The sequence below is a fragment of the Haliotis rubra genome, unplaced genomic scaffold (assembly GCF_003918875.1).
Source record: "Haliotis rubra isolate DU_JTF1 unplaced genomic scaffold, ASM391887v1 Scf151, whole genome shotgun sequence".
NCBI classification, from domain to species: domain Eukaryota; kingdom Metazoa; phylum Mollusca; class Gastropoda; order Lepetellida; family Haliotidae; genus Haliotis; species Haliotis rubra.
In genome coordinates, this window is record NW_025765459.1 from 246,359 (window position 1) to 263,344 (window position 16,986).

Genomic DNA, 16,986 nt, shown 5'->3' on the forward strand with positions numbered 1-16,986 from the left:
GCAATTGACGTACGAACATGGTTACAGTAAGTACTGACGAACATGGTTACAGTACTGACGAACGAACATGGTTACAGTACTAGAACATGGTAACGGTACTGACGAACATGGTAATGGTTTACACGAAACATGGTTACAGTACTGACGGACATGGTATTCACAGCAATTGACGAACATGGTTACAGTACTGACGAACATGGTTACAGTGCTGACGAACATGGTAACAATGACGAACATGGTAACAGTACTGACGAACATGGTTAAGGTACTGACGAACATGGTAGCAGTACTGATGGTAACAGTATGACGTGGAAACAGTACTGACGAACATGGTTACAGTACTGACGAACATGGTTACAGTACTGGACGAACATGGTTTACAGTACTGATGGTCAGTACTGACGAACATGGTAACAGTACTGACGAACATGGTACAGTACTGACGAACATGGTTACAGTACTGACGAACATGGTCACAGTACTGACAACATGGTTAACAGTACTGACAAACACGCAATGGTAACAGTACTGACGAACATGGTAACAGTACTGACGAACATGGGTGTTCGTGTGTTTACTTTTGTATTTTCCATTACTGTACATAATGTTGTATGGTAACAGTACTGACGAACATGGTAATAAAACATGGTAACAGTAATGACAAACATGGTTTACAGTATTTATGAACATGGTGATGCTGTATTGATGAGAAGCATGGTCACAAGTATTGACGAACATAGTACACAGTACCATTGTACACTGAACATGGTTACAGTACTAATGAACATGGTTGTAACGATAATGTACTGCTCAGTAAAACAACACAGTACTGACAAACATGGTTACAGTACTGACGAACATGTACCATAACATGGCATATTATGAAACATGGTAACAGTACTGACGAACATGGTCAACAGTACTGACGAACATGACCACCATTGTACAGTACTGACGAACATGGTCACAGTACTGATATCATGTAACATAATGTTTGTAATGAGATAATGACGATTATGGTTACAGTACTGACGGACATGACCACCATTTACATGGTGTTCGTGTGTTTACTTTTTGTATTTTCCATATGTTATGCATATCATGTATATAATGTTGTAATGAGATAATGTACATGTCTTCATGTGAGCACGACATGAACCAACATGGGCGGGTACTGACAAACATGACCACCATTGTACATGAGCATGGACAGATTCTGTGTTTACTTTTTGTATTTTCCATATGTTATGCATATCATGTATATAATGTTGTAATGAGATAATGTACATGTCTTCATGTGACCACGACATGAACCAACATGGGCGGTACTGACAAACATGACCACCATTGTACATGAACATGGACAGATTGTGTGTTTACTTTTTGTATTTTCCATATGTTATGCATATCATGTATATAATGTTGTAATGAGATAATGTACATGTCTTCATGTGACCACCATTGACATGAACCAACATGGGTGGGTAATTGACAAACATGACCACCATTGTACATGAACATGGACAGATTCTGTGTTTACTTTTTGTATTTTCCATATGTTATGCATATCATGTATATAATGTTGTAATGAGATAATGTACATGTCTTCATGTGAGCACGACATGAACCAACATGGGCGGGTACTGACAAACATGACCACCATTGTACATGAACATGGACAGATTCTGTGTTTACTTTTTGTATTTTCCATATGTTTATGCATATAATGTTGTAATGAGATAATGTATTCAAATGAGAAGCACGGCCATGGTACTGACAATTGTGACCACTTCACTAACCAACATGGGCGGATACTGACAAACATGACCACCATTGTGCATGAACATGGACAGATTGTGTGTTTACTTTTTGTACTTTACATATGTTATGCATATCATGTATATAATGTTGTAATGAGATAATGTATTGAAATGAGAATCACACGCATGATACTGACAATCATGGAGCACGGCACGAACCAACATGATCATGGTACCTATGAACATGGGCAGATACTATGTTCATTGAAAAGAACAGTGCTGATCTATTCAACTGTGATATGATATGTTCAAAAGTATTCAACTGTGATATGTAAAAGACAGGCATGATACTGACAATCGTGAACCTGGCACGAACCAACATGAGCATGGTAGCTATGAACTTTTTGTATTTTACATATGTTTATGTATATAATGCTGTATTGAGATAATGTAATCAGTTGAGAAGCACAGCCATGATACTGACAATCGTGAGCACAGCACTAACGAACATGGGCGGGTACTGACAAACATGATCACAATGGTACCTATGAACATGGACAGATACTAATGTTCATAACGACAGTGCTGACCGACACAGACATGGTATGGATCCAGCGACTGAGTATTGAACTATACAATAGTGTAAAATGCAAATATGATGGATGACAACTTCTTTATTGTGTGTCACAACTTTTCTGACCTTTTCCTTGCCCCTTCGTCAAGTGAAATATTTCTGGGTTATTCTTTGCCCCGTCAGGTGAATTGTAACAAGCAAGATACATCTATGAGATCATATATTAAATGTACAAGAAGCCAGTGCTGCGTGTATATACAATAAATTGGATAGAAACGGGAGATGAAAGAGTGACATGTACTGAAGATGGGCATTGTTTATACAAGAGATTAGCAGATGTAGATAGAAGCCAGTAATGAGCTAATTAATTTCCCAGGCACTGGGAGGTACACTCCTTGATCCCTGTTCACACTTCACCTGACGAAGGGGCAGGGAATAGCCCAGAAACGTTGTGACATACAATAAAGAAGAAGTTGTCATCCATAATATTTGCGTTTTACTTGAAGACCAACTTCTAAATGCCTCTCAAGAACATATACAATTGTGATACGATAACATGTCAGTCAAGTCACAACTTCTGATGCAAATAAATCCTCCATAAAAAACTACCACCTTTGTTGTTCATGAACGGCCCTGGAAACAAGACATGGGCACAGTATTGACCAACATGGTCTGATCCAGGATCACACAGGATGAGGGAGTCCGGGTGATCACTGAAGAATTTAGAAAGTAGGTCAATCACCATTCTCTTTAAAATCCTGACAGTTCCAAGTTACTGGTTCATCAAGTTACACCTTAGAAAATGAAAACAAAACAGAGACAGACTTCTTTTGTTGGCTTTTATTCACAACAATCTCATAATAAAACTTACTGACAAGCATTGATGATAAAATGTCATATATAAAAAGTGAGATAAGCGCCTTCTTTTGACCTCACTTAAACAAACTGGCATTTTGTGATTATTATTTATTTCAGAATGATCCGTCTTAAAAAGTATCAAAACAAAGAAAATGAACCTGTTACTTCTAGCAAATTATTGGGTCATCTACCACATTTGACAATTGAGGGAAAAGGGTCCCTGCCAGACTACAAACAGAAAACTCTGGAGAACTAGAGTTAGTGATACAAATGAAAACTCACGGTACAACTTCTGAACATCCACAGCAAGATTGAAGTGAGACAGATCATTTGACATTTCCCTGCCCCCAATCAATGCCTTCTACCTGGTTTGACGTGTTCAACTTGACAAAACAATTAGTTTAATTAAGCGACCCACATGTCTAGAACTCAGACATGTTACTAATAAGCACACATGTTAACAGAAAATGTTAAATATACGCCAGCTTTAGCACCTTAGATTAACGTCATGACACTGGAAGAGGTTTCGAGTATCATGACACAATGTATATTTTGTAACATCGTAATTTATGTCAAAACCATGGAAGTAGCGTTACATCACACACTAAAGTGTCATGACACATCATGACGTAAAGCATGACATTTTGTCACAACACATTATCCAAGTCATCGGACATGTTGACTTAAACATGACTTAATGCACAGAACATCTGATAATGCAGCCTCTATACCACCAGAGCCTTTCAGTAAGCCTACGCTAAACCCCTGGAGCCATTCCCATGGTCCTCACCCTTGATTTTCACTGCCATATTATCACCCAATTAAACCTGGTCATGAAGAACAGAGAAAGGGAGGTAACTTATCACCTAGAAACCAAAGCCACCAACTGGTATTATTTGACAGTAAGCCATCCTTTCCATCAATTGATTTTCAGTTTTTGAATACTGAATTTCTCAAGAACTTCATAATCAAACGGACTGGCCTCCATGTTGCTAATATTGTCAAACCAACATTGAGGCTGGTTTGTAAGTCACATTCTGTTGGGTATGTTAGAGGTAAGTGAGTGAGTGAGTGAGTTTAGTTTTACGCCGCAGTCAGCAATATTCCAGCTATATGGCGGCAGTCTGTAAATAATCGAGTCTGGACCAGACAATCTAGTGATCAACAGCATGAGCATCGATATGTGGTATGTTAGAGGTAAAAATGGCAAAAGGACATCAAGTGATGGTAATTTGTCCTCATAAGAACCACAGAATGGATTCAGAGTTGGTGTAGGTTTACGCAAATAAAAGATATATGATTTGTTGTAACACAGTCCTGTGTCATGATATTCTATCATACAATGCTGTGATGCATCATGTGACCAAATTTACGTAACACGCAACATGTAAAACTCCATAACCAGACAAAGTTCATCATGTGCCAAATGCCACTATGAAGCTCAAATGAAGTACATGTTGAGAAAACCCAAAACGACAGTGATGACAGTTATTACCAATCACGATGTATCTTAGAATTGTCTCTCGGAGATTTAATTTGTTGTTTACGCTGTCCTCAGCAATATTCCTGCCATATGAAGGCCGTCTGTACATAATAGAATCTGGACCAGACAATCCTGTGATTGATATCACAGGCATCAGTCTATGTAATAGGACACCATGGAAATGGATTTAATGCTACCTTGAACAGTACTTCACTGAGTGGATGTCTCAACGGATCCAGAAAGGCACCCGGTACAGATGCTGAACACTTTGTTGAAACTGATGAGCAGATGTGACGCAGACAAAACAAGGTTGACAAACTTGATATCTGAACACATCAAGCTGGAAACAGTGTGAGGGGCACTAACTTGGAAATCCTAGGATGTTTTCAGAGTTTCAACAAGGTGAAACGTCTTTCTTAAGATACGTAGGAGGTATTCATTGCCAAATTAACAAGAATATTATTTTCTATTTTGGCGCTAAACTGCCATCATGGGTGGATACAGATAGATTGGATTGTTCCTTCTTCAACAATCCACATTTTTCAGAGATGTTCACAGTGAAGTGTTGATATTTGTTTGTTCAATAGAAGGACTAATTACACTTGATATCAAAGTAGCTAACACCCCCCACCCCAATCCCTCCAAAAGAACACCCTCACAACAAAACAACCCCACAGATCAATGGCTCTCTTATTACGCTATACACAATCATAAATAGGATAAAACGTAATATTGTCTACTCATTCTATCATGTTCAACATGCAAACTAGATCTTATCTGCCCTGGGCTTACAACTAACCACTGTGTGCCTTCACTGTCAAAAACGGCCTTTGTGAATTCCACAAGCAACACAACATGAAAACAACATTAATTCAAACAGCACCTTAATAAAATCCTGTTTTGTTGGGATTAATGCTGTTTTCTGGTGATAAATGTTTTCACAATTTCTAGTACATCAAGGGCAAAGAATTAACACATGATATTTTCCAGTTATCTTTGATGCAAAAATACATTGTATGGTAAAACAAATAGAAAGGTTTGGAAATGGATGGCATCATGTCAAAAGAAATACAAATAACTCATGCTGACTGTCATGACTTGTAGAAAATCTCTACTTCCTTCAAGGATGTCGGTTCCCCTCACAGCGGAAGTGTTGGGACAATGCAGGGCATGGACTTGGGGATACTCAATCATCAGCAGGACTTGGAAAACCACTCCTTTCTTTTTCGCTTCTTGCAGGGGATGAGGCTCTAGAGGCATCGGAAACACCCCGATCATCTTGCTCACCATTTGTTTGTTCCACAGATTTACTTTTTGAACGACTTCGGGATTTAGAGCGACTTTTAGACTTACCGACTGATTTTATTTCAGACCTGGAAACAGAAATGGACCATACCTAATCATGCTGTCAGCATTACCTTGTCTTTGTCCAAATAGTGGAAACTACAGTCAAACTGACAGATCCACACAAGACAAGACCTTCCTGACAATCTATGCTACTTCGACAACCCAAGACTACTTTATGCTGAACGTGACCATCAACCCCTGGATGCTGAGGGTGTTTTTAACATACATCTTTACAAAGATACTGGATCTACATACGGCTGTAATAATTACATTGAGGTGCAGAATATTACATTTCCTATCCCATGGTGTAAAATAGAAAACAAATATGTATGTGGTTTGAAAAACAGACACTGTTAAGCGGCCTTCACACGGCAAACTAAAATATGACAACATATGTTGAAATTTTAAAAGCTGTCTAAGTCGCGTTTTCACACGTCAAACACATATTGTCAAACTTACGTGTCATTTGAGCGCCATGTTTCTATCGGTGTGGTCACGTGACAATTTCGGGGACACCAGAAATGGGCATCACACATTGTGCCCATGTGGGGAATCGAACCCGGGTCTTCGGAATGACGAGTGAACGCCTTAATCACTAGGCTACCCCACTGCCCCTGTATGATACAGAGTTCTTGTGATGAACATACAGAAAGGAAGATTCCTCACCTGCTTCGAGAACGACTCCGTGATGCTCTCCTCTTCTTGTCCCTGCTACGACTTCTGCTTCTGCTGCTGTGGCGACTACTGCGTCTGTCACGGCTTCGGCTGCGATTTCGACTCCTCTTCTTCCTCTCTCGACTCCGACTTCTTCGAGATCGGGATCTAGATCTGGATCGGTAGCTTGGAGGAGAAATACTTGAGTCAGTTCAACCCAACAGTAAGTCACCGACAAGCATGGGTGGTGGAAAACTAATTCTTTCCTGCATCTTAAAAGGGGATTCTTAGCACTACTAGTAGTAGTATAACAGTGATAAGTGACACAACGAGAGTCCTACCAGCTCAGACTCCAGCTACAAAACTACTGGTATAAAAAAAAAAAAATTACACCCACAGCATACTCTACACAATGAGGATATTTGGGCCTCATCCCCATGGCTTACCAACACAAAAACAAGGACACTGGTACCAGCCCAATCCTGTCACAGATGAATTCTGGGATTCCGCTATCATAGAGAGATATCAACAAAATTTAACTAGCGGATATGAAGAAAATTGCAGAATTTGTTTTTTCTTAACCAGCAGCCCTTTAATTTTAATTGTTTTCAAGCTTTTCAACTGATTTTTTATAATAAGATAACCAAAAAATATTTAGTATGAGCTTCCAACATTAATCCTTCAGTAAAACAAAATTTGAATAAATTATTCCAGTGGCATTTATTACGTGTAATACATAAAATATGTTTACATCGAACCATCAATAAACATAAGACACTATGCATATTCCAACTTGAATATCATGGCTCTATCACTGCATTGTCAATGACATAAAACAACAGACAATGTCTGGAGTTACCTCCCCCTTCTCCTCCTTGGTGATGGTGACCTGTATCGACTGCTTCTACTTGACCTCCGTGGTCCGAAGGACCGGTCATCAGGACAATCTCGGGCCCAGTGTCCTGGACGGTGGCAGCGGTAGCACTCATCATATCCCTGGCAAGAAATAGCAAAATAACTTTATTTCTCATTTAAAAATCAGGGAATGGGAATGTAAAACAGGTCTTTTCAGTCAGTTTTCAGATTTTAAAGTCATAAACCATTAGTCGAATGAGAACATTTCAATGTTCTTCAATGTTCTCTTTGAAAAAAACAGATGGAGTTGGCAGGAAGATAGTATGTTAATCCTGAATACCAGAGTACAGTAGCTCACCTATACGCAGTTGTACACAACTGAGGATGTGCTGAACTGACACATGCTTACTAAACACCCACAACAGAAATATAGTTGCACACAACTACTGTAGTGATAAAGTAAGCGAGTGAGTTTAGTTTCACGCCGCACTCAGCAATATTCCAGCTGTACAGCGGCGGTCTGTAAATAATTGAGTCTGAAGCAGACAACATCAACATCATGAGCATGGATCGATCTAAGCAATTGGGATACGGCGACATGTGTCAATCAAGTCAGCGAGCCTGACCACCTGATCCCGTTAGTCGCCCCTTACAACAAACATCAACCAAGTCAGCAAGCTTGACCACCTGATCCCGTTTGTCGCCCTTACAACAAGCATCAACCAAGTCAGCAAGCTTGACCACCTGATCCCGTTTGTCGCCCTTAACAACAAACATCAACCGATTCAGCAAGCTTGACCACCTGATCCCGTTAGTCGCCCTTACAACAAGCATCAACCAAGTCAGCAAGCTTGACCACCTGATCCCGTTTGTCGCCCCTTACAACAAGCATCAACCAAGTCAGCAAGCTTGACCACCTGATCCCGTTTGTCGCCCTTTACAACAAGCATCAACCAAGTCAGCAAGCTTGACCACCTGATCCCGTTTGTCGCCCCTTACAACAAGCATCAACCAAGTCAGCAAGCTTGACCACCTGATCCCGTTTGTCGCCCCTTACAACAAGCATATGCATGCCTTGCAGAGAGCCATTTATAGGCATATGCTTCACTGATTGATAAATAACATTCACCTTAAACAGTTTGTTTAAAAATAATTCCGGAATTCTCTAAAATCTAAACTTGAGGCTTGAACTGCCTCACTTGACTGCAGGTGTGAGACTGATTTGAAACCCTAGAAATCAGTTGTTGCTGTACAAGTTACTCCCCCTTGTAGCTCAATACAGACAGTAGGATTTACTTCCTTGTTACCTGGCAGGACAGATACATCCCTTTGCACGTTCTTCACATTTTACAAGGTAAATAATACACACATTGCTGATTGTTGAATGAAACCACTTTCATTCACTCACTGATGTTTATAGCAAAGTTGGAAAATATCTGAAAACCAATGAGGACATAATCTGTAAAAAAGATGGCATTTTGAAATATGGGTGATTTAGAAGATTGCAATGCTATTTTATTTCAATAGGTGATATGTTAAGTAATGTACAAAACACTATAAAAGGGTTTATAACAGTTACTATAATCTGAGACATGAAGAATTATTAGTACAAACCTTTTGTTCATGTCTAATGCCCATGATATAACATTGAAAATATAACATCATCTGGGACAATGTCTCCTTTGAGTACAATGAAAATAACCAGCCCATTCAAGCTAACAGAAGAGAAATATTTTATAATTAATCCTCTGAGATCGTACAGATTTTGTTGCTGCACAAGTTACTTCCCCTTGTAGCTCAATACAGAAAGTAGGATTTACTTCCTTGTTAACTCAGGACAGGACAGACATCTGCACTACATATGTTCCTCATATTTTAGAAGGTAAATGATACAAATAATGCTGATTGTTGCATGAACCCACCTTCATTCACTCACTATAGTATATAGCAAATATGGTACATATTTATCCCAAAGACCACTGACCATACAGGGCGTTATGCTTTGCTGTTGTATCTGATAATGTATTTGCATTTAAATACTAGTGTCTCCCCATTTGTCAGACACCTGACTTCTTAGACAAGTAGTCATCCTAAAAGCAAAATATTTATGGATGCGGAATATACTTATTGAATACCACTAATTAAGATGTGTGGACCATGTTATTTTAGGATTATAATTATATACATGTATAGCGAATTATTGGGATTAATATATATGACCACTGGTACTTAGAGACCCCAAATGACGTCACAGCTAACATGGCATTTCGGTTAAGATCATGCATTAATGGAGCAGTAAGGGTCACCTATAGAGGAGGATACCTAAACCAACATAGCCACATTTTGTCATGTGGTATAATATGAAACTTAATTATTACTGATTCTGAAAACCGATGATGACAATCTGTAAAACGACGGCATTTTGTAAATATGAGTGATTTAGAAGATTGCAATGATATGTTAATGTACCTTTAATGAATAACTACTATAAAGGGGTTTCTCTACAGTTACTATATTCTTAGACAATAAGCATTATTACTACAAAACTTATGTTCATGTCTAATTGTTGTGATATATAATTGAAACATATCCTCATCCGGGACAATGATTTTGAATACAATGAAGATACCAGCCCATTCAAGCCAACAGAAAAAAACATATTTTATAATCAAACATAGTAACCTGACTTGAGGCTTGAACCGTGTCACTGGGCTGCGGGTGTATGACTCATCTAAACCTATACATATCTTGTTGCTGCACAAGTTACTTCCCTGGACATTTGTTCTGAACGTTCTTCACAATTGACAAGGTCAATAATACAAATAATGCTGATTGTTGCATGAACCATCTTCATTCACTCATTGTATATAGCAAATATGCTACATATCTATCCCATACACCACTGACCATTATGACTGAGGAAGTATCAGATTAGAAATGTATTTCCATTTAAAACGTAGTGTTTCCCCAATTGCAATGGTCCCGAAACGTTGTGTGTAAAAGATTAACGAAGATTAATCCATAAAAATATCTTGGTAATCTATAACAACTTCTAAATGCCGCTAAAAGACAAGATATTTATTAATGACAACTTGTTTCCTTATACTGTCTAACACTGCCGACCATCTTTTTAGGATTATAATGATATATGGTTGAATCATTAGGATTAAGATATATGACCACTGGTGTTTAGACACCCCAAATCAAGTCACCGATAATATGATATTTAGGCTAACAATGTGCATTACTTTCTTTGAGAGGCAGTAAGGAAGGATAACAGTATATGGATGAACAAATTCTTTATTGCTCCTTCCTGAAGGTGAACAGAGGGAGCAGTAAGGTCACATTTTGTGGGGCTCCCAAACCAGCATAAGCACATTTTGATGGGGCACCCAAAGCAGCATAAGCACATTTTTGAGGGGCACCCAAACCAGCATAAGCACATTTTGAGGGGGGCACCCAAACCAGCATAACCACATTTTGAGGTGGCACCGACATCGTCGTTTGTTTTCTGCCTTAAATTAATCGTAATTATCCTAAGAAAGCATTAAATTTAAGGCATCTTAGAAAGAAATCCAGTTCGCTTTACCACCATGTATAGGAGTAATAAAGACACTTTCGCCCTGAACTATTATAACGTTAAAGCACTCGGACGCAAGCATGCTCGTAATTTAACTATAATAGTTCAGGGCGAAAGTGTGCTTTATTACACTAGACATGGTTGTAGAGCGAACTGTATTTCTTAATTATGACAAGTTCTTTATTCTATTCTATTATAGTGTTGGCACTCATGCTTAACAATGGGATAAGTATCTATACTGTAAGGGTTTCTCATCATTGCCTAACACAGCCCTCTCATTTAGCTTCCATAAGTCCGTCCACTGGCTGACCCAGCTGAGCTAAGGGTGTTGAATAGACTTGAATACCACCAATTAAGATGTATCGGATTATAATTATATATAGTTGAATTATTGGGATTAAGATATGTGACCACTGGTATTTAGACACCCCAAAGTAAGTCACAGCTGACATGGCATTTAAGTTAACATTGTGCATTAAGTGGAGCAGTAAGATCACCTATAGAGGGGGTACCCAAACCAACATAACCACATTTTGTCATGTGGTAAAATTTGATGCGATATTATTTCTCAGGAACTGAATACCGATGATGACGTTCTGTGAACAGTTGGCATTTTGAAATATGGGTGATTTAAGAGATAATGCAATGATGTTTGATTTATTAGATGATATGTTAATGTACATTTAATGAATAACTACTATAGAAGGTTTTCTAACAGTTACTATAGTCTACGATATTAAGCTTTTATATTACTACACAACTCATGATCATGTCTTATGCCCATGATATAACATTGAAAATGTAACATCATCCGGGGCAATGGTTTTGAGTACAATATGTGTATAGATACCAGCCCATTCAAGCCAATAGAAGAAGTGCTCTTATAATTAACCATAGTTACCAGACTTGAGGCTTGAACAGCGTCACTTGGCTGCAGATGTGTGACTTAATAGTATCTTAGATTATACAGATTTTGTTGCTGTACAAGTTACTTCCCCTTGTAGCTCCATACAGAAAGTAGGATTTACTTCCTTGTTACCTGGCAGGACAGAGACATCCCTCTGTACGTTCTTCACATTTTACAAAGTAAATAATACAAATATTGCTGATTGTTGTATAAAACCACCTTCATTCACTCACTGATGTTTATAGCAGAGTTGGTAAATATCTGTAAACTGTTGGCATTTTGAAACATGGTTGATTTAGAAGATTGCCATATATATTTGATTTCAATTGGTGATATGTGAATGTACATTTAATGACATAACCACTATAGAAGGGTTTCTTACAGTTACTATAATCTGGGACATTAAGAATAATTACTACAAAACCTTTGTTCATGTCTTGAATGTCAATGATAGATCATTGAAAACATAACATCATCCGGGACTATAACTTTTGAGCACAATGAAAATATCAACCCATTCAAGCCAACAGAAGAGAAATAGTTTAAAACAAGCATTGTCACTAAGGTGTTAAGGTGAACCTAGGTACCAAATATGAAAAGAATCTAGGTAACGGATCTTAAGATATTCCAATTCGTACGGACGGACGGAACCTAATACTTTATCCCCTGCTTCGCGCGCTAAACGCGCGGTTGGGGATAATAAAACATACTCACCAGATTTAAGGCTTGAAGCGTGTCACTTGGCTGCAGATGTGTGGCTTATCTAAGATTGTGCAGATATTGTTGCTGTACAAGTTACTTCCCCTTGTAGCTCAATACAGAAAGTAAGATTTACTTCCTTGTATCCTGGGACAGGACAGACATTTGCACTACATATGTTCTTCACATTTTACAAGGTAAATAATACAAATAATGCTGATTGTTACATGAAACCATCTTCATTTACTCACTATTGTATATATATAGCAAATATGGTACATGTCTATCCCATAGACCTTACTGACCATACAAGGCGTTATGCTTTGCTGTTGTATCTATAATTAGAAATGTATTTCCATTTAAATACTAGTGTCTCCTCACCTGACTTATTAGACAAGTAGCCATCCTAAAAGCAAGCTATTTATGGATGACAACTTCTGTATTCTCAATACAGAAAGTAGGATTTACTTCCTTGTTACCAGGGAGGACAGAGACATCTTCACATTTTACAAGGTAAATAATAGACATATTGCTGATTGTTGTATAAAAGAACCTGCATTGACTCATTTGTCCAACTAAGTGACAAATAGATACCGGCTCATCCCTGAAATAAAAACATACTGTACTCTTCCTTCTATCATCATAATTGTATTCATTACAAACAACCTTTATGATTTGACTACTAGTACCCGAGGGTTAGGGGCGGTTGAACCCATAGGATGATATTTTATGCGCTCATTTGTTTTATTGTTACCATGTTTACTATTTTGAATACCAAAGTTTTCTTATCGTGCTCCAACTATGCTCCATCAACACTTTATATAGCTATTGTTTATAAATATCACTTTGACACCTTGCTTCGATCCAAAATGGTTACCACCTTCGGTATTTTTCACAATGATTGACAAACTAAAGATTATCTCTCTGAACTGTAGAGGTATAAATGATAATTTGAAACGCAAAGATGTATTTGCATTTTGAAAACGTTAAAGGTCATCTTTCTATGTACAAGATGTGCATTTCACTGAAAAAATGGAGAACACTATTAAGGAAGAATGGGGAAATAAGAACTGTTTTTTCAGTTCTCTTAAGAGAATAACGACAACACCCAATTCTATGAAACCCTTACGCAAAATATCAAAACTGTTCATAGCGACCATGTAATCATATGTGGTGACTGGAATGTGGTACAAGATTTTGCTGTTGATACGTATAATTATAAAAACCTGAACAACCCTAACGCTAGAGAACAGATTTTGAAACTTAAAGATGAACTAGACTTTCGTGACCCTTGGCGACAAAGAAATCCGTTTGACCGGCGATACACATGGCAACAGCCGACCCAAGTTGAAACAAGCGTACCTGGACTATTTTCTTGTATCCCATAATATGTTACCATCAGTCACAGAATCAGTAATTGAACCCGGTTTCAAATCAGACCCCTCGGCGATATCAATGACATGACTGTCAGACCTATCACGTGGAAAAGGGTTTCGGAAATTTAACAATTCTTTATTTAAGGACCAATCATATGTAATGAAAATTAATGTCATTACTTCCCAAAAGTTCAGCAGTACAAAGTTGGGACAAACTAATATAGTATAAACGACCAGCTTCTTTTTGAAACTATTTTACTGATGATAAGAGGTGAAACCATAAAGTACTCTTCATTTCTGAAAAAGGAAAGAATTAAGAAAGAAACACAACTTACAGATACACTCAATGAAACAGAAGTTACGCTAGATGAATCAAACGATGCCACAATAAAGGCAGATCTGATTTCTGAAATTAAAGAATTACAGCAGGAACTCGAAGAAATATACGAAACCAAAACTCAAGGGTCAATTCTAGGTCCAAAGCTACATGGTTCGAAAAGGAGGAAACCAACTTCTTTCTTTAAATTTAGAATGTAGGAACTTTCTTAAAAATCATTTTCAAGAACTGAAGATGCGAATAGAAAAATTCTAACCACCCAAGATGATATCCATAATGAAGTACAAATGTTCTATCAAAAGATTTTTATAGTAATCATAACGTTTCTAATATAAATCTTGACGACCTATTGACTAACTGTAAAATTTCGAAACTGAGTCACAGCGTATCATACAGCCTCGAAGGTGAACTTAGCAAAGATGAAATCCTAACTGCTCTTAAATGTCTTAAGAATGATAAAAGTCCAGGCGCAGATGGCTTTACTGCAGAATTCCTTAAGTTCTTCTGGAATGATTTAGGAGAATACCTTCTACATTCTTTAAACTATGGATACAGAAATGGAGAACTATCAGTTACCCAAAAGCAAGGACTTATCACCTGTATTCCTAAGGAGATAAGCCTAAACAATACATTAAAAACTAGCGCCCGATATCACTACTGTCAGTATTTTATAAAGTTGCCTCTATGGCTATCTCAAAACGAATCAAGTCTGTTCTTGACACTTTGATAAGTGAAGATCAAAAGGGTTTCATGTTTGGAAGATACATAGGTGATATAATTAGGCAAATTCCCAGATTTGATTGATTACACCGATGCATACCAGATTCCTGGAGTTTACTTTGTAGATTTTGAAAAGCATTTGATACAGTAGACTGGTCATTCATCGAAAAGACACTCACTTCGTTCAATTTTGGAGATTCCATCCAAAGTGGGGTACGTACATTTTATTAAAATATAACTTCAAGTGTACTCGTTAATGGTTTTGGTTCTTCAAACTTTAACATCTATAGAGGCTGTTGTCAAGAAGATCCACTTTTACCATATCTCTTCATACTTTGTGTTGAAATTTTAGCAATAATGATACGAAATAATGCAGAAATAAGAGGAATACATGTAAACAATGTTGAATACTTACTCAATCAGTTTGCCGATGATACTACCTGCTCTTTAGATGGATCTGAACGCTGTCTGCAAGCAGTGCTTCAGGTTTAAACGTGTTTTGCCCGTTTCTCAGGATTGAAAGTAAATATAGACAAAACTAGAATTTTATGGATTGGCACTAAAACGCGCTCAAGAATAAAGCTCTGTTGAATTTCAATCTAAATTCGGAACAAAGTAGTTTTGAATTACTCGGAATAAAATTTGATTTAGATCTTGATGAAATGGTTGATCTTAACTATAAAGATAAATTGAAACACTGCGAAACCCACATGTTAATTTGGTCTAAAGGAAATCTCACTCCTTTGGGTAGAAATACTGTACTTAAATCGTTAAAATCATTCTAAAACTAAATCATCTCTTCGCGTCCATCCCAAATCCTCCGTACAAAGTAATAGATGACTTTCAACGAAAATGTTTCAAATTCATATGGAGAAACAAACCTGATAAAGTTAAACGTGATCAACTTGTATGTAATATTAAAGATGGCGGTCTGAACGCACCGAATATAAAGGAAGGTGATGCAGGCTCAAAAGTGTCGGTTATAAGACGTTTCTACATAAAGTACAGGCAGCAAACTAACTTGCAGAAAATGTACCTAAACTTCGATCTGCAAGTATGTTTGAATATAATTGTCCAAATCTAAGAAACGTTCTCACTCCATTGGTTCGCAAGAAATTCTACCGAGAACATTTTTTTATACAAACTGGAAGGAAAAATGTATACTTTTATAAACGACCTTCTTAATGACGCTTGCAAATTTCTATCATATGAAAAATTTAGAACCACATATAATCTAAAAACTAATTTTCTAGATTATTGCGGAGCCATTAGCGCAGTTAAACCTTCTTTAAAAGCAAACACATCAATTTAGAAAACATCAACACAAAAGTTAACCCAATACAACCATTTATCTTCAACCTTCTGACAAGACAAAAACTGGTTGTCAAGTTTATTACAGGGCTTTATTGGAAACAAAAACAAATCGCAATCAACACTGTATGAAATGGAATATTATATTAGGAAATGAAATTGCAATTGATATAGATACTTCGCACAACTATAGCCATATTCCCTTTCGTTGTACAAAAGATACAGATCTTCAATGGTTTCAATACAAACTGTTTCATCATATTTTGCCAACGAATGGTAGACTTTTTAGAATGAAATATATTGACCATAACCAATCTTGCTATTACTCAAATTCTATAGAAACAACACCCCACCTCTTGATGATTGTAGCAAGGTTACCCTGGATGGTAGAAACTCGATAAATGATTTAAATTTGAATTTCACAAGACAACAAATTCTTCTTGGATTCCGTCGTAAACATAACGACCCAATTAATGTGATCCTCATCCTATTCAAAAGTATTATTTTTTAATCGTAAAACATCCG

General features: G+C 37.4%; 1 protein-coding gene across 1 annotated transcript; it reads right to left on the reverse strand.

Annotated features, from left to right (window-relative positions):
• Window positions 1–5,861: 5,861 nt before the first annotated feature.
• LOC124270333 (probable splicing factor, arginine/serine-rich 7) lies at window positions 5,862–7,934 on the reverse strand. The gene is made up of 4 exons (XM_046705380.1): window positions 7,896–7,934; window positions 7,536–7,672; window positions 6,689–6,862; window positions 5,862–6,048 (listed from the first exon to the last, which is right to left on the reverse strand). Exons 1-4 carry the CDS (start codon window positions 7,932–7,934, stop codon window positions 5,862–5,864), a joined length of 537 nt encoding a protein of 178 aa, XP_046561336.1.
• Between the last annotated feature and the right edge of the window lie 9,052 nt (window positions 7,935–16,986).